Source organism: Acipenser ruthenus, chromosome 30 (assembly GCF_902713425.1).
Source record: "Acipenser ruthenus chromosome 30, fAciRut3.2 maternal haplotype, whole genome shotgun sequence".
Taxonomy (NCBI): Eukaryota; Metazoa; Chordata; class Actinopteri; order Acipenseriformes; family Acipenseridae; genus Acipenser; species Acipenser ruthenus.
In genome coordinates this window covers 1,045,276-1,068,544 of record NC_081218.1, presented here as the reverse complement: position 1 = coordinate 1,068,544, position 23,269 = coordinate 1,045,276, and the positions used below count along the sequence as shown (strand labels likewise).

At 37.0% G+C, this 23,269-nt stretch overlaps 2 protein-coding genes across 3 annotated transcripts; one reads left to right on the top strand and one right to left on the bottom strand.

The window, feature by feature from the left end:
- Positions 1-375: 375 nt before the first annotated feature.
- On the bottom strand, positions 376-10,616 carry LOC117395237 (RNA polymerase II-associated factor 1 homolog). Its single transcript, XM_059004560.1, has 14 exons — positions 10,434-10,616; positions 9,515-9,544; positions 8,705-8,797; positions 7,663-7,784; positions 7,192-7,258; positions 6,641-6,742; positions 5,689-5,794; positions 5,217-5,285; positions 4,531-4,634; positions 3,654-3,770; positions 2,996-3,124; positions 2,264-2,369; positions 1,586-1,670; positions 376-1,461 (listed from the first exon to the last, which is right to left on the bottom strand). The coding sequence occupies exons 1-14, from the start codon at positions 10,475-10,477 to the stop codon at positions 1,010-1,012; spliced, it is 1,626 nt and encodes a 541-aa protein (XP_058860543.1). The 5' UTR covers positions 10,478-10,616; the 3' UTR covers positions 376-1,009.
- med29 (mediator complex subunit 29) lies at positions 10,407-13,826 on the top strand. 2 transcript variants are annotated; one of them, XM_033994128.3, is made up of 5 exons: positions 10,407-10,496; positions 11,054-11,277; positions 11,797-11,855; positions 12,060-12,144; positions 12,786-13,826. In XM_033994128.3, exons 2-5 carry the CDS (start codon positions 11,083-11,085, stop codon positions 13,011-13,013), a joined length of 567 nt encoding a protein of 188 aa, XP_033850019.1. In that variant the 5' UTR covers positions 10,407-10,496; positions 11,054-11,082; the 3' UTR covers positions 13,014-13,826. The 2 variants fall into 2 exon arrangements, with proteins under 2 accessions (XP_033850019.1, XP_058860544.1); XM_059004561.1 differs by having other exon boundaries at positions 10,428-10,496; positions 10,984-11,277.
- Positions 13,827-23,269: the final 9,443 nt, after the last annotated feature.

Below are 23,269 nucleotides of genomic sequence, written 5' to 3'. Positions count from 1 at the left end.
TCAATTTGATGCCAGTCAGCTGTCCGCAGAATGGGTTAACGTCTTGTACAAGTCTAGTTTTACCACATTTCATCAAGACAGATTTTTTTTAAAATAAAAAAATCCTGTGAATGTTTCAATACCAATATCAAATGTACCTTTTAAAATACTCACACAAAGAGACAAATCAACAGCTTTGGTTTTTTTTTATAAATAAAAAGAAAAGGGAGTCTTTGTATACATGTTTAAAATGACAAAAACCTGAATCACTTTCTAATAAACATGTCCTAAATCAAAAGGCAATTTTACAAGCTCCACATTACTCTAGGGAAAAAAAAATAAAATAAAGTGTCCTGTTCTCATGTATACTCAATAAAGGAGGGTTTTTAAAAAAAAAAAAAATTATAAAACTTAATTTTGACAAAAACAATTCAGGACTGAAAGGGTTAAACACATTGTGTGATAAACCAGTCACCTGATGCTGTGCATATGAACTCTGCATGCATTATCCCCATTGCCTTCCAGGATTAGTTCAAGACTTTTTAAACATACTTTTTTTGTTTGTTTGGGTCACCAACAAACTGGGGCATTCCAAGTATTCATACAATATTTCTCCCCTCCAGTACCCAATACAGTTTCCCCCCAGTACAGATACTGTAGGTAAACATTAAATTTATATACACACTTGTACTAACAAGTCTCCGACAACCACCAATTTTATAGAGCATGAAATGCCATGTGGATATAAATTCCATTTTTTTTTTTTCTTAAACACACAAGCAAGGAAATGTGACATTTAGACCACAAGATCTTGTTTTAGTTTCATATTTCTTGATGGAAACAATAACGCGATGTGAAAAAATGCACAGAAACTTTGTTTTAACCAGGTCTTTCATGGAAGTTCAAATAAATTACCAAGCCTGGTTGGGAAGATCTGAAAGAGCCACTGTGTTTGAAAGCAGACTGAAAGTTGCTGCAGGACCAGAGAAGCTGGGACATGAGGGTGCGCGAGGTGTGCGAGAGTCTGTGTTCAATCGCTGTCGCTGCTGGAGTCCGAGTCTTGCTCACTCCCACTCCCGCTGTTCTGCTCAGCCTCGGAGTGATCGCTGCTGCTGTGGGCCGGGGTGGCGCTGCGGGAGCGGGAGCGGCTGCTCTTCCTTCCTCCCTCCTCCTCCTCGCTCCCGCTCCCTTCCTCACGGCTGCTCTCATTCCTCCGCGCCCCTGCCTCATTCTCGCTGTCTCCGTTGTCGCTGTCGTCGTTGCTCCCAAAGATCTCCTCTTCGTCGCGAGCCAGTCGCTCCTGCTGGTCGTCCCCGCTCTCGCTGTCGCTGCCCTTCGGAGAGCGTCGCCTCTGCCCTCGCTTCCCGTCGCCCTTCTCTTTCTTTTTCTTCTCCCCTCCCCGCTCCTCCTCATCATCATCATCATCCTGTTCGCTGTCGCTGTCCGAGCTCTCGGCCTCACTGCCCTTATCCTTCTTGTCACCTGGGCAAAGAGGAACAAGAGAGGCTCAGTAAGTAGAACTGGTCGGAACCTTTATACTCTGCTATGTCTCACAGGCTGTATCCACACCAGCATCTGAACAGAATGACAGCGCAGCACAGTTTACCTGGATCCTGGCTGTCTTTGTCCAGATCCATCTCTTCTTCCTCATCCTCAGGCTCATGGTTCTCCAGCTGTGCTTTGCGGGCTTCCTGCAGACAAAAATAAACAACAACAAGAAACCCAAACATTATTAAAAAAAAGTCACAGTTGTTTACAAGAGACAGCCTTTAAAAGGCCAATTCCTCAGACAGACAGGTTTGAAGATAGAGCCTTCCTTAATCCATCTAATCAGAGCCCAAAGGACCTTTGAGATATTCTCAAACTACAGCTGTGGGCATAAGTTTTGCACCACCCTACAGAATTAACAAATTTTGCTTCATAAAGTAGAATGAAACCTGCTGAATAATTCGAGGTTAAAATATTGAAGTACATACCGATTCCATATACTTCACGAAAATTGACAAATTTAAAAATGTAACATTTTGAAATCTAACATGAAATACTGTACTACTATAATGGATTCTGGTAGACTTTTGCCTTGTCATTTTGCAGTTTCCTTCATTACATGACATGACGTTAAATAAAAGATCTAAAATTAAGTTTACGAAAAATCCTGAAACTGCAGGTGATGCTAAACTTTTGGCCACAGCTGTATATTTCAGTTATCTTTTGTAAACACCCATTCTTCCTGGGAAGGATAATTAGCACTGAACAGCGAGACGGCAAAACGATTGTGTTTCACCTGAGCCTCAAGCTCCTTCTCGTTCATGTCTCTGTGTTTCACCACGAGCACAGCGTTGGAAGTAGACTGTGCGCCTGCCTTGGCTCGTCTCTTACTCAGTCGCACTCTGGAAAAAGAACAGGTTGTAATAATCAGCATGCAAAAAAGAGTTTGAGTGGTTCAGTACTTGGGTAAGTATATGGTGCAGCAGTTTAGAGAAAGTGGGGTTTACACATCAGCACACTTTAGTATAGTATAGTGTAGGGCAGGGTTTCCCAGCCTGCTCCTGGTGGACTCCTGTCTGCTGGTTTTCATTCCAACTGAATGCTTAATTACTTAACTGATCCCCTTAATTGAACTAATACATTTTCTTATTAGACATTTTTCATCGTTTTCAGCTCCCAAAAAAGTTGTTCATATCGAGTTAACTGTAAGATTTTATAAGTAACTTGAAATCTGCAACTTTCTAGGAGCTGAGAACAAGTGACAAGGTCTAATAAGCAAATTATTAGTTCAATTAAGGGAGATCAGTTTAAGTAATTAAGCACTCAGTTGGAATGAAAACCAGCAGACACAAGGGTCCTCCAGGGAAACACTGGTGTAGGGGACCACTGCGCTGTAGGAGGCTAAGATGAGACATTAAACCAAGGTCCCAGTGTTGTGGTTCATTTTAAAACAGGTTGTGGTCGGGCTGGATTTCTCTCTTGTTAAATTCTGAAACACGTCGTCAGCCTGGAACCGTGCACCTCTCACCTAGTTTCCAGTTCATTGTAGTAGACGCCATCTCCATCCCTGAAGATGAAGAAATAATTCTCTTCATATCCCTTGCTGGCCTTGTTCTTGACGTTCCAGTTGTACTCCCTGGCAATCTTATAATCATACCTGCGTTTAGGAGGAAACGAGCGCAGTTCATACAGAGAGACACTGCATTGTTCAACCTGGCTTTTTGAGTGAAACAAATTAATCTCATTAACAATAAACACAGACGTCTGGATTCTAAGCCTGGTTGTTTAAACACAACATTTTACTATTTATATATATATATATAAACACACTACTGCTCAATTGTCATTATTTTAAGCATGTTCCTTATTTAAGGGAGTTATGATAGGCTGTAGCATTATACGATTCAATTCTAGCTCTAACTACTGGTAAAAAAAACCTGGATATAATGTGCATTTTGTGGATGCTTCAGTCAATATTTTTAAATCAAGATTAAAAGACTTACTTTTAACCTGAATTAAAAAAATTTTTGTTTTTATCCATTTTATTTGCTTATTTTTTGTAACTGTGACTTATCTGCCATTCTTATTCATTTCCTGTTTTCTTCAACTGTTTTGATCTATTTATTTATTCTTAATGTTTTTTTTTTATTGTTATTAAATGATATTATTATTAAAATAAAACGTACACTTCCTCAGGCATGTAGTCGATCTCCTCCTCGACGTCCCTCTTACGCTTGGCCATGGTTTCTTCGTGGGGCAGGAAGTAGGCCACAAACTGATTGCCCTCCTCGTCCATCATACCTCTGTGGAAAGAGAAGGGGGGGGATGAGAAAGCGTCAGAACAGCCAGACATCGCCTGATCACAGAAATGCCGAGTCAGTCTTCAACAGACAGACATATGTAGGGCAGGGCTTCCCAAACCTAGTCGTCGGGACCCCAGGGTCTTTTGGTTTTCATTCCAGCTGAGCTCTCAATTACTTAACTGAACCCTTAATTGAAGTAATAATTTCCTTAAATTTGACCTGTTTTTTTAAATTTTTCTCAGCTCTTAAAGTTGCAGATTTCAAGTTAGCTATAACTTTTTGTAAATAACTTTGCAACTATTTTTAGGAGCTGGGAACAACTGAAAAAAAGGGAAAATTAAGCAAATTATTAGTTCAATTAAGGGTTCAGTTAAGTAATTGAGAGCTCAGTTGGAATGAAAACCAGAAGACGCGGGGGGGTCCCCTCCAGGACCGAGTTTGAGAAGCCCTGATGAAGGGTACCTTTTGTGGGTTAGATACAGAAGAGTCTGGGTCAATGAAAGAAACAGTAAGAATCATTCAACATACTTTGTTTGCACCAACTGGAAAGCACCATTTACAATTCATGTCCTTTTTTTGTTTTCAACATTTACAGTTTGTAAAATGAGAATGTGTTTATGTAAACAAATGCTATTTAAATCCTAATATTCACCATTTAATCAATCTGTTTTTTGTAGAAAACATACCTGTCGTAAAAGTAAAAAATATATTCATAAAACAAACTGATCCCATGTTGTATTCTTGCATCAGCTCGCCATACCTGATCATAGCCTGAGACATCATGTCTACACCAGTGGGTCCTGCAATATCCTTCGGAGCTGGGTCTGAGTCGAAGATGACCTGGGCACAAGGATTAATCCACATCTACAGGGGGTGACAAGAGCACACAGCATCAGCAGAAACCAGCACCAGCTTACCAGGCAAGACGGTTCAAATGCTGTCTGTGGATAAATACACTTGAAGACGCTATTTGTATTTTTAAAATATAATACATTTTGTTTTTTGCTTGTTTGAACCAGGCTTGAAACTGCTGTGTGAACAACAAGCTACAGACACAGGTTTGACTTATTCTTGCTGTGAGAAGTGTGATTAGTTCAGGGCAGATTTATCAGGGGCCTGATTGTTCATACTCCTGGCACCTGGTCAATTCAATAATGTACCCAAACAAAGGACGTTCTGAAACCCAGGCCTGGGTATGGGCTTGTGCGAGTTTCAGGTTTATCTCCTTCAGTCACTGTGTTCATAACTGTACCCAGTTAAGTTTCCAATCTATGCATCTATTTTTTAAAGCATAAATGTTTTTTGGCAGGACAACTTCTCGAACGCCATTACATTTTTTAAATTTAAAACAAAAGATTGTGACCGAAGGGGATATAGGATAAGGCCATGCAAAATTGATTTACACAAACTAAGCCCATTACCCTTGCAAACAAATGTAACAATTACCTTGAAGTCAGGGAAGACATGCATAACTTCCACTGGAGTGACACGAGGTTTACTGTAGTGCTGAGTGATCTGCAGAAAGAATCAGAGAGAAGCGCGAAACAGTCAAGATTCACTTAGCTTTAAAATGGCACATATTTGAAATCTAGTTCAATGCCTTGCAAAATGTGAAAATCGATATTTGATGCAAACTCATGAAACGCATTATAAATAATTAACAAACCAACAACAATTGTAAAACAGTAATTACATTAGTATCCTACAAATCTGAAAAACAGCCCTCAATATGTGTTTTATTAACCTCCTATTACAGCCAAATCCTAAAATACCTCAGTTATTAATAGAGCTGTGTTTGAAGGTTCGTTCGCTAGCCAGGAATTCGAAAGCACTGGGGGGGCACCTATAGCTGTTATCTCAACTCATCATGAAGTGATTTTGTTTTTTTGGGTTTTTTTTTTAAAGCTGCTGGGCTTACCGGTTTCTGTGCATCCTCAAAGGTTTTCTCAATGGCAGCGATCTGGCTGTCCCTGTCCTTGTAGATTTCTTCCTCTGTGAACTGCTGCTTGACTGAAACTCCAATCCTAGACAAAGGGAGATGGGAAGACGATGCATTTAACAAAATAAAAATCCCAAACAGCAGAGGGGTTTCGAGACATTTCTTTCAATGCAGCTTACGCTATAAAAACGCTTTGCTGTCGAGTTGGAGAATGAAGAAATGAAAGTTCTGCCTCCTGATAACATGAGCTGGAGGGGGGGGGGGGGGGGGGGGGGGGGGGGCGAGGCAGACAGTGCAGTTTTCGAAATTATTAGTGTTAGCGTATATTTTGTAGGTTTCAAAAATATTCTACCATAGCACTTCTCTTACACCATCGTGTACACTAGGCATTCAGTATATATTTTACTGAAGCACTACAACTGCAACAGGTACACCCTCCCCAGTGCTTTGGCATAACATACCCTACTCCATACACGGCAACAGCACCATATAAAATTGCTACGTATAACGATTTGGATTTTAATACAACTTTTGTTTACGTAATGTGCATTATACAAATCAAAAAATCAAATTTTGCATGCGAGTGACAATTAATGTGTCATTTACAGTATTCACACATTGTCAAACGGTTTCTCTTAACAGAGAAAACAAAAAAAAAAAAGAAAACAAACCACAGTGTGTGAATGTCGCCTGACGAACCTTCGAAGGTTTAGAACTACCTTCGAATTCCTGGCTAGCGAACGAACCTTCAAACCTTTGAACAGAGCCCTACTGTTGTGTGTTTGGTATATTATGTGATTTCACCCATTATAAAGTCCAAATATTGTATTACATTTTTTCAAGATATTTTTAGTTAGGCTAATTCACTCTGTAACCCGGGCTCTAATAGGCAGGCAACTTGTGAAAAGGCAATTAAAGTAAAACTACTTACTTGACTTCAACTTTCTCATTGGACACCCCATATCTGTTGAATTCAGTGGAGATATACTCAGTCTTTCTCATCCACGGCACAACCTTGGCGTGTTGCTGGGATCTGAAAATGGAAGTGGTCAACAACTTAGTAAACCAGGATAGAACTCGGTATATCAGAGAACGCCTGCAATTACTCAATTTGTCAACATGACTGTGTTATTTTGTTTTGTCCTGAATGCTCAAGTAATAACTTTGTACTTCTTCGGCACACCGTCTCTGCAAGACATGTCCACGGCTTTGTGAATGCAAGACAAAGACTTTACACACTTCTCTGTATGTCAACGCAGCACAATGATAAAATATTAAACTCCACTTATATGCAACCCCCTGTACTAGATGTCCACCCATTCCAGTTGATATTGCTCCAATTTACATAGTTTACCAAAACTGTTTTGCAGGAAGCTGGTCTTTTTTTTTTTTTTTTTTTTTTTTTAAAAGGTATTTGTAATAGTTTTGCAATGCAAACATAGTTATTGTAAGTAATAATCTTTCTTTCTTTCTCTTTCTTACCGCTTGGAACTTGAAGGAGCCTGGATGTCCTCTTCCAGTAATTTTTCATCAGCTGGGTCCAAAATTACTGAAAACAGAAACATTCATGATCTATTACAAGCTCAGACTGAACCCTAACTGGTGAAGTAGACTTTACTGTAAAAGGCTGCTTGTTATACACAAACATTCTATACGTCAGCTTGACTTGACCGGCAGAAAAAGTGCAATCAACTATATTCAAACATTACTGGGCGCGGCATCCAAACGAACCATTAATTAAATACTCAATGGAATAAAAATAAATAAAATAAATAAATAAAATAAAACAAACAATCTGCAGTAATTGATTTGGCAGATAAGCAGAAACTGATCTGCAATTAAACGAGAAAAACAAAAAACACATAAAACGTCTAGGCTATCCTTGCGGTATTTTTTTTTAAAAAATTTTTCCCTTAAGTCTCCCCATTGGCAAGAAGGTACAGAAGCCTTTACTGTTGGGGTCTATCCGGTAGGTGTCGGGATTAATGAGGTCGATCGTGACACCCAGATCAGGCTCCGTCAGCAGCTCATGCCTGTGTTGTTTCTCCAGAGAGGTTGCCTTGTACTGCACAAACCTGAGGGGATCAAACGAGCCCACTTTAACACCACAAGGTACATGGAGACACTGTTCTTTGGGCCATTCTTGTTGAGCCCACAGAATGGTTAGTAACTCATTCTCTCGGCAAGCTGAGCGATCACGAAGGGGTCCGAACAGGAAAAGAAGACAAACAGCTGTGGCCAAAGGTTTTGCATCATCCTACAGAATTAAACATTTTTGCTCCATGAGGTTGCACGAAACCTGCTGAATAATGTTACGTTAACATGTTAAATTCCGTACCGCTTTGTAGTTTTCCATATACTTAACGGAAAACTGACAAACTGAAAAATGTGACATTTAGAAATCTAAATTATGTTTATATAGGTTTTTTTTTATTTTTTTTATTATGTCTCAATCCTAAAATTCTAGGTGACGCAAAACTTTTGGCCACAGCTGTACGGTACGTTAAAGGTTTCAAAAACATGACAGCGTTTTTTTTTTTTTTACCACTGTTTCTGCCCACTCAGTATACAGTATGCGTTTTACTCAAATAATGTAAAAGGCGTGGCTTAATTGGACCGACTGAGTCACGGCTGACTAACCCACATTGCTGAAACACCACAACTATGATAAGAGCTATTCCAGGAAAGAGTTTCATAAGCAGAGTGAAACGTGAGTATTGAGCGTTAATGCATTGAGTCAGTGTAAAACGCAAAAGACACTGCCATTTCTGGGACACATCAACTATACGCCCCCCCGGGTGTTGACTCAGCAGAATCCAGTAATTACAGTGGTGGATAACATTAACATTGGGCATAGGAAACATAGCTCTGGTGGAAAAGTGCTCATCTAGAACTGAAAATAAAAATTTAAACTGGCGTTGCCAGTTAAATACAGACATGTATTTTGTGTGTGGTGTTGAGTAGAGTTCTGAAAGGTATTAATATAAAAACAAACCTATGCTGATCAAAAGGATAGGTGATGAACTTTGGATCAAAGGGGATGTCTGGAAGGCTATTGCAGTATTTCACCCGACAGACCACCCCAGACCTGAAAAAGAATAAAAGGAAAAACAGGACATTGTTACCAACTTAGTGTATTTTTTTTTCTTCTGTCTATTTAAGTCATTACATCAAATCATGCCACTGAGCACTGAATTCAGTTTCTACATTTCCATAGTGTATTAAAAACAAAACTACAGTGACAATGAAGGATCAGTAAGAAATGTATTCTTTATAATACATTTCATATTATACAGCGGTCCTCGTTGCAAATACAAAATGAATACAGGTAAATAACTACCACTGTACTGCATTAAATAAAATACCAGAACCTGTATTTTAACAATAATCAATGTGGAAATAAACATGCAAAATGGGCCTGAGCTGTATGTATTTACAGGACACCTGAAAAAAAAGAGTGTTACTCTATGCATAATGAATGAATTACAGATCCAAAAAGATCTTACACCTACAAGCTCAAGTCAGGTTTGAAATTAGACACTGTTACTGAAAATTAATTTCAGTCATTATTAAATATCTCTCACTCTCTCTCTATATATCTCGCACTCTCTCTCTCTCTATATCTATATCTATATCTATATATGAGAGAGAGAGAGAGAGAGAGAGAGAGAGAGAGAGAGAGAGAGAGAGAGAGAGAGAGAGAGAGAGAGAGAGAGAGAGAGAGAGAGAGAGAGAGAGAGAGAGAGAGAGAGAGAGAGAGAGAGAGAGAGAGAGAGAGAGAGAGAGAGGGTTTATTTAGGCTTACCTTTCTGGAATAGTTCTGTGTGAGCTGGATCTTTAGGAGACAGACAATTAAATAAATAAATAAATAAATAAATAAATAAATAGCTCCACAAGGTTTATTCCAATTAGTTTAAAAACATTCACTTAAAATTATACACCCCTGCCTGTTGAGAATATGGCTACATCCATCCTCCTGCACAGATGTTTGGATAAATATAAAATAAAATGATAACAATTCATGCACGCTCTGCAGGGTGTATATGAATACAGAATTAGCAGTACCCTTATAAATGTTTACCATAGTAAAGCACAGCTCAGTGCAAGCATGGTAAAGCACAGGTAAGCACTGTTGTGCAGTAAAAATGCATAGTACAATCACTTTGTAACAACTGTAAGTCGCCCTGGATAAGAGCGTCTGCTAAGAAATAAATAATAATAAATAACAACAAGGAGGAAAGCATGTTTGATGTGTCACTTTAAAGAACATTAATTATTCAATAACTGGACTTTTGCAAAATGACAACTTGTGCCCTGTAATGTATGTGACTCTAATTTTAACTACGAGTTTAATCAAACACACCTGAACACAATGTTACCTTTTCACACAGTGGCTAATCAAGCTCGTAGTAAAACCTGTAACAGGTGAAACTGCTATTCAACAGGAGTCTTATTTCCATCCCTGAATATATAGTTACTGCAATTGTATACATGTTTATAAACTTATTTCATAATAACGAATTTGCTACGACACAGGAATGCAGTACACGGGCGAGTTAGCTTACTAGTATGCATTACACACGAGCATAGTTTGGACACGGCATGCTAAAAATAAATACAACTATTGCGGTCGTTAGGGATAGCTTCTTTCATAATACCGATTTGCATATGTCACTGGAATACGTACACGAGTCACAAGACAACCTGAGCAGCTCGTGTCCTACCTGTGACCAGCCTCTCGAGCCTGCGTCTGGATAGTAGGAGCCATCCTCCCAACCAAAGCAGAGGTAACACAAACGGTTCAGATGTCGAAAATGCAAAACCATAAACTCCAAGCAAACCTCTTTTCGCAGGCTGGGGTCCCTGGCTTTAAAGGGGGCGGCTACACTGCTGCCTGAAAAGAAAGAAAAAGCACATAAAAAGTCATATATCGTTGTCCCGTTGTATTACAATATGCTTTTCTAGGCACACGTAGGGACACCTCTTAACGGTATAACCACATACCAACACCAAATACATTTTGTTTGACTTTCTTTAGATTTCTAATACTATAATTACAATATGTGTTATATGTATTAATTAAATACTAAAAACTGTGTACTTATAATAAATAAAAGACAATATGATGGCCTTAAGAATATGTATGAGTGGCGGAATAGTTACTATTTGTATTTATTTATTTAGTTTTTTTTTTTTTTTTTTCTTCTTCATATATTTATATTATCGTTGTGGATAATACGGGAACCGTGTGTGCCTTTGTTTAACGAATTGAAGAACTACAGAACCCACAATCCTTTGCTGCATAACACGACCCACCGAAGTGCGCCTGTCTCTCTCACGTCAGATCGAAACTGATTCGTGCAGGAGCTGAACATGGCGGCACCTGTGAACGCGGCAGTACAACTACAACAACAGCAACAACAACTACTGAACCAAGCTGCATTGCAGCAAGTGCAACCGGGGCTTCAGGCTACAACTCTCCAGCAGCAGCAACTCAGCCAACAGCAGGATTTCGATCCTGTTCACAGGTTCAAAATGCTGATCCCACAGCTAAAAGAAAGCCTTCAGGTAAAACTCAAACCGAGGAAAGGTGTCTTTACGAAAGGTCCATGCATAAGTTACGACTACTTGAATTCGTAACAGAGCGACACAAACTAGTGTAGCATCTGTGTTGACACTTTACATCAAGCGTCTCTGATTTCATGCTGGGTATTTACACAGAGACACTTATAATGTAAAATGTTACCAAATCTACTGCTGGCAGCAGCCCTTTTGAGGTTTGTTATTGGCAGTACAAATTCTACTCCCAGTTTGAAACATCAGCAGGAAGCAGTTTTTGTCTTACAACCTTGCACAGAATAAATAAAACTGTGCCTTTTCTTTCTGTTGTTGTTCAAAAGTATACAAGAATAATATGTCAGTGTAATTAGGAGATTGGGTCTAAAAACAGTCGATACATGTTTTGATTTCCGTTTTATTCTATCAAATTCTCAACCATAAATACCATGCTGTATTATAATGTAAACGTAAAGGTGTAGAATGCAGAATGAAACCACTATTTTTCCCAATTTTTTCCCCCCTTCCCAGAATGTTATGAAGATTGCATCTCAGAATCTAGCACACAATACCACTATTGACAATGGCATGTAAGTAACACAACACTGTGGACCTGTGGGCACAACTTTACAGATCGTCATGCATTTAGATACAGTGGCTAGTGAATTAACCCACTGGGCCATCTAGCTATAGTGTTAACATATTCAGTATTTCTGGAGGGATTTCCTGTTTTTTTTTTTTTTTTACTGTGTAGGTTAGTACTTTGCTATACTGACCATTTCTGTCATTTTCAGCAAGAGCAGCGATGCTTCAGTCCAGCGGTTTGACAAGAGCTTGGAAGAGTTTTATGCTCTGTGCGACCAGCTAGAGTTGTGTCTGGTGAGTTCATTCACAAATGCATCTGTTGAAGAATTGCTTTGAACCCAGTTCTATTTGTAGATTTGTAGCAGACCATAATCAAACCATTTTTTTTTTTTTTTTAACTTTAAAATTTACCACCTTGTAGTATCACAAAGCACAACATTATAGGGTGTACCGCAAATACTACTGTGTAAACAGTATGCACAAAGGATGTATATTTGACATGCATGTGGTTAACAAACTTGTTTAACACAAAACATTTTTGATTGGTTTCACAGACCCTGATGAGCACTAATATTAGACTAACCAATATTATTTTGAGTAAGGTAATCCAAGATTAGTACAATTCGTGGTCTGTGAAACCAGCAAATAAACTCTTAACTAATCACAAACTGAGGATATACAGCTAAGGCCAAAAGTTTTGCATCACCTGGAATTTTAGGATTGAGAAAAAAAAAACTATATGACCATAATTTAGATCTTTTATTTAACGTCATGCAATCAAGAAACTACAAAATGATATTGCAAAAGTCTACAGGAAGCCCTAATAGCAGTACAGCATTTCATGTTTGATTTTGAAGTGTCACTTAGCTTAGTATTTCCAGGCGTGACAGGGGATGTATCCTACTAACATACCTGTTGTATGATTTGTTTTTCAGAGGCTGGCTTACGAGTGTCTCTCCCAGAGCATCGACAGTGCCAAGCACTCTCCCAACCTGGTGCCCACGGCGACCAAGCCAGATACAGTGCAGACAGAGAGCCTCTCATACTCCCAGTACCTGAGTATGATCAAATCCCAGATCACCTGCGCCAAGGATATCCACAACGCCCTGCTGGAGTGTTCCAAGAAGATCGCAGGCAAGGGGCAACCCCACGGAACCCTGTGACACGCTTTCCATAGCTGAGACCCTTGCAGGATGTGCAATTCACTGTACTCTGCCGAAAGCCCCCCTGCGATAATGTTTGTTTCAAGTATATTTACACTTAAAGAAGAAGTATCTTCAAATATAAAATTATGTATTTTTGCAACCATTCCGATTTGATTTTGGATTTTTGGAGTTTCCATATTACATTTATTTTGTTTTTTTCCCTCTCAGAATATGCCTTTAGCTTTGAACTTGTTTTGAGATGGGTTTTTTTTTGTTTTTATTTTGGTTTGAGCTTGCCTCGCCTACATCCTAAGGAGTTTAGGATTTTGACCCTCAAACCAAAAGTTTAGGATCACTTAGAATTTTAGGATTGAGACATAATTAAAACCAAAAAAAAAAAAACAATTACAAAAACTATATGAATATAATTTAGAACTTTTATTTATCATGTAATCAAAGAAACTACAAAATGATATTGCAAAAGTCTACTGGAAGCCACAATAGTAGTACAATATTTCTTGTAAGATTTCGAAAATATCAAACTTTTCAAGTTTTCATAAAGTATATTTTTTGTTATGTTGGATTGAACTGTTTTTTCAACAAAGTATAAACTATTAATGCGACATTCTGTTTTTAATATTGGAACTGCAGTACACCCATAAACCCACAGTGGGGCAGAATTGTGTCAATCTCAAACTTCATGTCCTGTGGACAGTCATTGAAGGAGGACGTCACTAGTACACGAGGTGAGCAATGCTCATAACCCATTTCAGTGCTACTGTATATATACTGTCCCTTCTAGTGTGCAGCAATAAAAAAATGCATCCTTTACACGTCTTCCCCATTTTGCATGGTACTGCTTTTTGAAAAATGAATTGGTGATTCCCTATGTGTAGGAGTTAATTAAGGACTGGGGAATAGGTTTGGTTTTTTTTACTCTCAAAGTGATTTGTCAGGGTAATCGTTATTACAGATGTGAAGTGTTGCTACTGCAAATTAGATTTGATATACAAACACTAGCTTTCAAGAGTTTTATTTTTACTCTCGATTGAGTGTTAAGTTGTGTAAAATACACTGCTGTGCAAAAGTCTTCGACACATTCAGGAGTTACAATATATATCGATGTTATGAGCATCAACAGTTTAATCAAAGCCTCCACTAGTGTTTTCCATTATTATAACAACTTTGACTGTTATTAATACAGCTTAGTTTAGGTGAGAAGAAACCAAGCATGCCATTTAGCAATCTTTAATTCACACTGATCAGAATCTTCAAAAACCTGTGATCACAAGAACTATACATGAGCGGCTAATATGAAGTGTTAGTAGCTAATCCATCGCATTTACCCAGTGCTTCTTAACAGGAGAGATGCGAGAAGCGTCAAAAATAATGTATACGTGACAAAGTTCTGTAGATGACGCGGGTTGATTCTATGGTAGTATTAAATCAGTTTGATTCGATGGTAGTAATACACATAAAGCTGTAGCTAAAAGTTTTGCATCACCTAGAATTTTAGCATTCAGAAAAAATGATATCGCAAAAGTCTACCGGAATCCATAATAGTAGTACAATATTTCATGTTACATTTCGAAACGTCACATTTTTCAGTTTTTGTCAAGTACTGTGGAAAACTACAAAACGGTGTGTAATTCAATATGTTAAGGTAACACTATTCAGCAGGCTTCTTTCGACTTTATGAAGCAAAATTAGTTAATTCTATAGGATAATGCAAAACGTTTGGACACAGCTGTATATCTAAATCATAAGTCGGTTATATTAAAGGCCGTCTACTTTGGTCAAATATATGCTTATGTGAGTTCCCATTCCCTTTGAATAATGTTGTATAGCATCAAAAATCTGCATGATTTTGTAACTTGAACATGTTGTTTTGCATTTTTGCAAGAACCCCTCAACGTTACTAGTATAATCACTGGTCCAAATTGCGCAATGCAAAACGCAGCACTGAACCACACTTTTCTAGTAAAAGAACGAATATTTCACCAAACATAGACCCGCCCTTTATAATACAGGAATGTAAACAGTGGAGGTTAAATGTAACTCAATGCGGTGTCAAGCAGAGAGGCACGTAGCTCTCCTAAAAGAACGTTTTGTTCCAGGCTGAACGGTGACGTCACCGCTCCCTTCAGGTATGGCCAAAAGGATTGCATCACCTAGCTTTTTAGCAGTGATACATATTAATAATAATCTTTTAACTACCTTGTGTAATCAAAGAAACTACAAACCGACATCGCAGAAGTCTACTGTACAGTATATCATGTTAGATTTCGAAATGTCACATTGTCACATTTTTCAACGTTGTCAATTTGTCGTTAAACTACTAAGCGGTATGTAATTCAATATTGTTAACGTAACATTATTCAGCAGGTTTCATTCGACTTTATGAAACTATATATATATATATATATATATATATATATATATATATATATATATATATATATATATATATATATATATGAGTCTAAGAATTAAAAAAACGAGGCAAGTCACTGATTCTAATAAGACTTTTAAAGACTTGTTCTTCACTGACAGGGACTTAAAATCTATCTGCATACCTAAGATTAACCTGAAAATCATTTCCCCCCAATGTTTTAGTTATGCATAACATCATGAAAGAGCCTTGCATATTTCCATCGTTGCAATGTAATTGCATCTAATTCACAACATGTGCTACGGTTGAAGGGCGTGGTTACGTCACCGCTCAGCCTAGAACAAAACGTTCTTTTAGGAGAGCTACGTGCCTCTCTGCTTGACACCGCATTGAGTTACATTTAACCGCCACTGTTTACATTCCTGTATTATAAAGGGCGGGTCTATGTTTGGTGAAATATTCGTTCTTTTACTAGAAAAGTGTGGTTCAGTGCTGCGTTTTGCATTGCGCAATTTGGACCAGTGATTACTATTAACGTTGAGGGGTTCTTGCAAAAATGCAAAACAACATGTTCAAGTTACAAAATCATGCAGATTTTTGATGCTATACAACATTATTCAAAGGGAATGGGAACTCACATAAGCATATATTTGACCAAAGTAGACGGCCTTTAATATAATCGACTTATGATTTAAAGATATACAGCTGTGTCCAAACGTTTTGCATTATCCTATAGAATTAACTAATTTTGCTTCATAAAGTCGAATGAAACCTGCTGAACAATGTTACCTTAACATATTAAATTACATACCGCTTAGTAGTTTTCCGTATACTTAACAAAAAACTGACAAAATCTAACTGAAATACTGTACAGTAGACTTCTGTGATATCATTTTGTAGTTTATTTGATTACATAAAGGTAAATAAAAGATTACATTTTTTTATTTATTTTTTTATTTTTTAAAATTATGGCTCAGTGCTAAAAATCTAGGTGATGCAATTGTTTTGACCATAGCTGTGTATGTATGTGTTTGTGTGTGTATATACACACACACACACACACACACACACACACACACAGAGAGAGTATATTCATTTGGATATGCATTTATTTGAAGTTCTACTGTTTCCTGGTTCTCTATGTCCAGTTCATTCAAATGGTCTAACTGCAGTAATATCATGTGACCTGCAGCACAGGAAGTGATGTGATCCTTATACAACAATCTGTATAGCAAAGTAAAAAAAAAAAAAAAAAAAAAACAGAAAAAAGAAAATAAATTAACACTGTGAGCTGGTTTCACAGATACCTAACATTAAGTAGTCCAGGATAAGTGCTAGTGGAGGTCAGTGAAACCAGTCCTATAGCTTTAGTGGCCTGACCTGCAAACAGCAATTTAAATCTTTACTTTAGTATCTGAAAAACCTGTATAATCAAAAAAAAAAAACGACTTGATAAAGGAACCAAATGTTGTCAATGTTTATCAGAAATAGGAAAGAGAATTTAAAGCATAGGTTACCAACGCTTTTAAAGATTTAGTGTTTAAAAGTTATTTTTATTTTTAGAATGCTGATATTGATTGCACCATTGTTTTTTTTTAATTTCCACATACAAGTAAAACTGTACTTTTTATGTTTTTGTTTGTAAAATATCTTATTGCATCACTTCCCCATTTAAGTGGTAGACACCTTCCACTGCAACATGTGTCATGGGATACTGAGACATTAGAGAAGTGCTTCCCAACCTCGGTCCTGGGAACACCCAGTCTCTGCTGGTTTTCATTCCAACTGAGCTCTCAGTTACTTAACTACACCCTTAATTGAACTGATCGTTTGCTTAATTAGACCTTTTTAATTGTTTTTAGCTCTTAAACAGTTGCAGATTTCAAGTTAGTTGTAACATTTTCTAAGTAACTTAAACTCTGCAACTGTGTAAGAGCTCAAAACAATTAAAAAAAAAAAAGGTCTAATTAAGCAAATTATTAGTTCAACTCAGGGTTCAGTTAAGTAATTGAGAGCTTGGTTGGAATGGAAAGCAGAAGGCACAGGGGAGTCCCCAGTGAAGTTGTGTTCTCAAGAAAATCCTCCGTTCCAGAATTAAACTGCAGTAATTCCACTGATTTACCACTAGATGGAACCGCAGTCTGTTTTTTTATGAATACAGTTTGAAATTCCTGAAATGCAATTTCTAGAATAAAGCAGAGGAGGCTTCATGTCTACCAATCTGTATTATATTAATATAAGTAAAAATACACCATTTTAAAACAGCATTGTTTAAAGAACTCGCGAGTTAGCTGATTGACATTCTGAATAATTTGCCCATCAAGTGGTAATTCTGTGGAAATACTGTAGTGTTACCATCACTTGTGTTACAACACAAAGCATCCCTCTCTATGTTGTGACACAGCTATTGTCCTCTGTAGTAAAACTCCATCTCACAATATAAAATAAGAAACTGAAACCTAAAAATGATAAGTTTCTTGGTGTTTTCCTCCCCACAGTGATGATAAAGCTCAATTTTCTATGTGTTGAGCTTCACAGCCAGCGTGAAATTTCACTGGTTTGATTACGGGCTCGTCTAACTTGACTGTCCTCAAAATAGGATGCAGCATTTTGTAGCCAAAAAAAAAAAAAAAAAAAGAATTTAATATTGATTTAGATTGTATCAAAATATATAAATACAGTTTGTGTTTTGATTTTTTTCTGACAACTTTATTTGGTACTTAATGGGTTAAGTGAGTTGGACATGCGAGTAACATTAACCAGAATTAAACACTGAAGTAATGCTATCAGGAGACAGACCCCATTGACTCCCATTACATTTCAAAGTACTGATGATAAGGGGAGGGTGACATTGACAGGGCAGATGCTATTGTCTGGGGATTGAATTTGATCTCGCCCAGTTTCTTGTGAAATACCGATATTCAACCCTTATTGTAACAACAGATATTTCTTTTCTCCTTCTTGTGGCTGGGGGGTTGGCATATACTGCTTCAAAGAATGCATAGGAATAGTATAAAATGCATACTAATGAGGTTTGCCTGGTAATGTTTTGTAGCCAGATGCATGAGACACAGAAATAAGAGCTACAGACAACTATTCTGTTTAAGCAGGAACACATGGATTTAATATTCTGTCCCTCATTACGTGAGATTAAGATTTTCCCCAACACTGCACAGAACACTGGACAATATGATCTCGATTTCTGTCAACAGATGTAATAACTATTGCATCAGTGGTTTATGTGATCTACTTTCCACCTTCCTCGCTGTTACGAATATGACGCCACTGTAAAGTTTGTATTCATTAAATGAGATTTTTTATTGGAAAATATTTCAACTGTGTGTTGAGGATGATGTTTTTGATGTTTTGTTTTTTTGTGTATCTGACGTTTCCAGTGACAGACGTAGAAATCTACCGCTGTGGCTTAACTTCCTGTCTGAAAAGCGCAATGTACAGTACAGCGCCGGCATACGAAAGATACCACACATGTACAGATAATTTTAGAATTAAATATTGTTTACACGATATATTACCGTATTATAAAACGTTATTATTTAGCTGGAAATGAAGCTATATGTTATTGAATGTTGTTTTTTCAAAGTCTGTTTTTATGAATAAAAAAAGAGATATTCAGTTTATATTAAGTTATTTTATTGACGACTGAGTCATTTCTAGCAATACGGGTACAGTGACTAGTTTGAATACTGCCTGTAAGTGCCTGTTTTGGTAACCTCATATATATATATATATATATATATATATATATATATATATATATATATATATATATATATATATATATATATACCCAATATCTTATGCTAATTAATGGTAATACCAAGTTTCGTCACAATTTAATAAGTGGTTTACCATGTATATGCAAAACTGTGGGCAGATCTCAGAAGAAAAACAGTAACATATACATTTGAAAGTGGATAAAATGCATGCTAATGAGATATGAACAGTACGAACCCTTCAAAGCATGGCTTGCAGAAACAGCGTATTTCACAAAGTAATGACTAGCCATAACCCCAACTCTAAACGTCATTCAAGTTTGCCAATATGATTCACAGAATTCACAGACCTTCATGCGGCTCCATGGTAATCAACGTGCCTCTGTTCGCACGATTACAATAAATACAGATGAAAACTCCTCCATTGAAAACAACAGGGGACACTTCATTTCCCTGCCCTGGGGGAATTACCTTCACTGTGCAGAAGCCAGTAAGTGATGTGTCAAATGAACACTACACAGTTAATGGAACACAGAGTTGTATCACGTTCATTTCAATTTCGATATCCATACATTTCTTTCAATATCCATAGTTTCATACATTTTAAAACTCTCTAAAGCTATTTTTGGTAACACTTTACCATTTACTTAGTAAATCCTAAATACACGCTAACTTGCTCATACTTAGTGTTGTTATGCATAGTTAAAATGTACAGCTATGGCCAAAAGTGTTGCATCTCCCTATAGAATGAACTGCTACTGCTTCATAAAGTCGAATGAAACCCGCTGAATAATGTTACGTTAACATATTGAATTACATACTGCATTGTAGTTTTCTATATAAAATTACAAATGACAATTTAGAACTCTAACATGGAACCTAACTGTTCTACTATTGTGGCTTCTGGTAGACTGTAAATCTAAATTATGTTCATTTTTTTTTGTTTGTTTGTTTTTTTCATTATGTCTCAATCCTAAAATTCTCGGTGATGCAAAACTTTTGGCCATAGCTGTATTTAATGTGTAAATCATTTATTGTTGCCATAATTTATGCCAGTACTGTTTGCTTTAAGCTGTAAACTTACTTGAATCCCAGACTGGCACATGGTGAGTACACGTGTTTCAGTCTGTGGTTGTAAAATGTCAAAAAATAATTACTAGTGCGATTCAGGATCGCTTTATATAGAAAACAAAAAAAAAAATCACAGATCCCAGGTGTTCCTATGCCTGTGGTGTTTCAGACTAGCTTGGCAACACTGCAGAATTGAAGGATATATCATTGGCTGCGTTCCATCTCTCTCCATATGAGAACAAAGGAAGTCCGCATAAAAAAAAAAAGCACCTGCCATAACATTGTCAATCGGGTGTGTGGCCACCTCGGTCAAGGTGTTTACCATCCTGGTAGGATCCCTGACAATTCCTCAATGATTACTGCTTCTAGTTAGATGTTTGCATTAGGGGTCGAATTCTGTCCCTCTCATTACTTTTGTTTTTGGTTCCTCGGGTCTATCATAAATTCCCCAGCAGCTCACCTGGTACAGTGTCAAGCTTTGGTTTAGCTTCTTTCTTCTACATCTGCTTTCAAGCTCCTGGATGTAGAGGCAATTGGCTTGCCGGTGGGATAGGGGGACACCCAGTTAGTTCAGTCAATAATCATGTGATAGATTGTTTATTAAAACAGACTAGACAACACCCCTACATTGTACATATTTTTACATTCAATCCTTTGGCCTTTGAGGCACCCCTGCCTATGAATTAGATTGCGGATAAGTGGAGAGGCTGACCATAGGGAAGCCATGGGCTCTCTACAAATGTGATATGAAATTGTACATTACCTGCTGTAGTAAACTGTAGTAAACAAAATGCTACAATTGTCGTTCGGGGAAATATAACACTTTTTGGCTGTAGTAGAGTTCATTATTGACTTTGTTTTGTTGGTGTGTGGGAATTTTTTTTTAATCTGTTTTACAATGTATGGTACTGTATATAATAACTAAACAAAAAAAATACCAGAAAAGGACAGTAAAGGATGTCATTTTTTATTTTAGGAAGTAGGCTTCACAATGCTGTTTCCAATTAAACAAGAACATAGTGTTCTCTTGAAAAAGGAAATCAAATCCATTTGATAAGGCTCTTAGGGTTTTTTGGTGTTATAATTAGCAACTTTGTTGCATTTCAATCAATCAATCAATCTTTATTTTATATAGCGCCTTTCATTGTTGACCACCATCACAAAGCGCTTTACAAGATAGTGAGGAACAATGAATAACACATTACATACTGCAGTAAAAAACAATGCAAATACATTACATTTCGTCAGTGTTGGGGAAGTTTTCACAGTACTCTGTTACAGTTACAAGTTATTTTTGTAACTAGTTACAGTAACTTATTACTTTGGAAAACATGTCACTAGTTACAGTTATAAATAGTTATAAAGCACAGTTTACATTTCTCAAAGTATTCTTTGAAGATCCAGCTATCAAACACACTCGTTCAATTTTCTAACAAGATGATATGAAAAGTGTGTTGGGAAGAATGCAGCATACAGTAGGATTTTATGAATTTCTCTAGTTTCTTTGATTTCTCACATTCTTAAAACAAACAAACAAAAAAGTTATTTTCCTTGTTGTAGCATGTTCTGGAATTTTTTAATACATTTTTTCTTCCTGCTCATAAATCAACGTGTTTTGAAATCTGCCCGTCATTCTGATCTGCTGATGTTGCCTTGGGGTTAGTGTAGCATGTTGTGAAGTGAAGTTGGTTTAGAAACTTGTGTTCATGAACCACACAAGGCATGTGTTATTATTTTACAGGGGTCACACAACGACTGCAAAATACTAAGAATGTAAACTCCTGCAGTTTAAACAGATGTAAACATTTACAAATTATAATAATAATAATAATAATAATAATAATAATAATAATAAGGAATATACCCAATTCTACATAATAAGGGTGCAATTCCTTCGAGGGTAACACCTACATCACAGGAGTGCTAGGACATTGCTGAAACCCCTTGCTTTATTAATATTCGCTAATAGTAGACAGGCTTTCGACTACTGCCATAATCCTAAAACTACGAATCTTAAGTCAATACCTTGCCAGTGCCCCATGACAATAAGACTAGTGCAAGGGAATTGTATGCTGATTTCGTAAGTATAAACATTCCACTTGTGTTATTACACAAGTGGAATAACAAAAATGTATCCCACGCTAGATATACCGATGCTTGTGGTATATCTATCTATCTATCTATCTATCTATCTATCTATCTATCTATCATGGCCTTTCTAATCTAATACAAGAGAACTGTTTGCTGATTTTACTAATAATTAATAATTTACTAATGATTTTACTGTTGCACAGATCTATGTACGTGCCGAAAGATGTGGACACTTGTGGTTGACATTACAATCTTGCTATTCAAAAATTCTTATGCTAGTCAGCAAAGGTTTGTGATGATTAAGTTGATGTGTCCCAGAAATGGCAGTGTCTTTGCGTTTACACTGACTCAATGCATTAACGCTCAATACTTTGTCACAAATCTCACGTTTCACTCTGCTTATGAAACTCTTTCCTGGAATAGCTCTTATCATAGTTGTGGTGTTTCAGCAATGTGGGTTAGTCAGCCGTGACTCAGTCAGTCCAATTAAGCCACGCCTTTTACATTATTTGAGTAAAATGCATACTGTATACTGAGCGGGCAGAAACAGTGAATAAAAAAAATAAAAAAAGTTATTTAAACTTTTAACGTACCGTACAGCTGTGGCCAAAAGTTTTGCATCATCTAGAATTTTAGGATTGAGACATAAAATGAGATATTAAATTCAATATATTAACGTCACATTATTCAGCAGGTTTCATTCGACTTTATAAAGCAAAATGAGTTAATTCTATAGGGTGATGCAAAACTTCTGGCCACAGCTGTGTGTTTGTATCAACCAGAAAAATATAACCCTCTAATGTAAACACTGAAACAATAAATGATAAAAATGCATAGGCCATTTTACAGAAGTCAGACTCCTTGCTTACTAAATATCTTGGCATCACTGGTCACTGGGACACACTTCATACAGTAGCGATGCTAAATACATGTTGTTAATGTATACAGTTCCATCTAGATAGAATTGTGTCATAAATATTAGTACA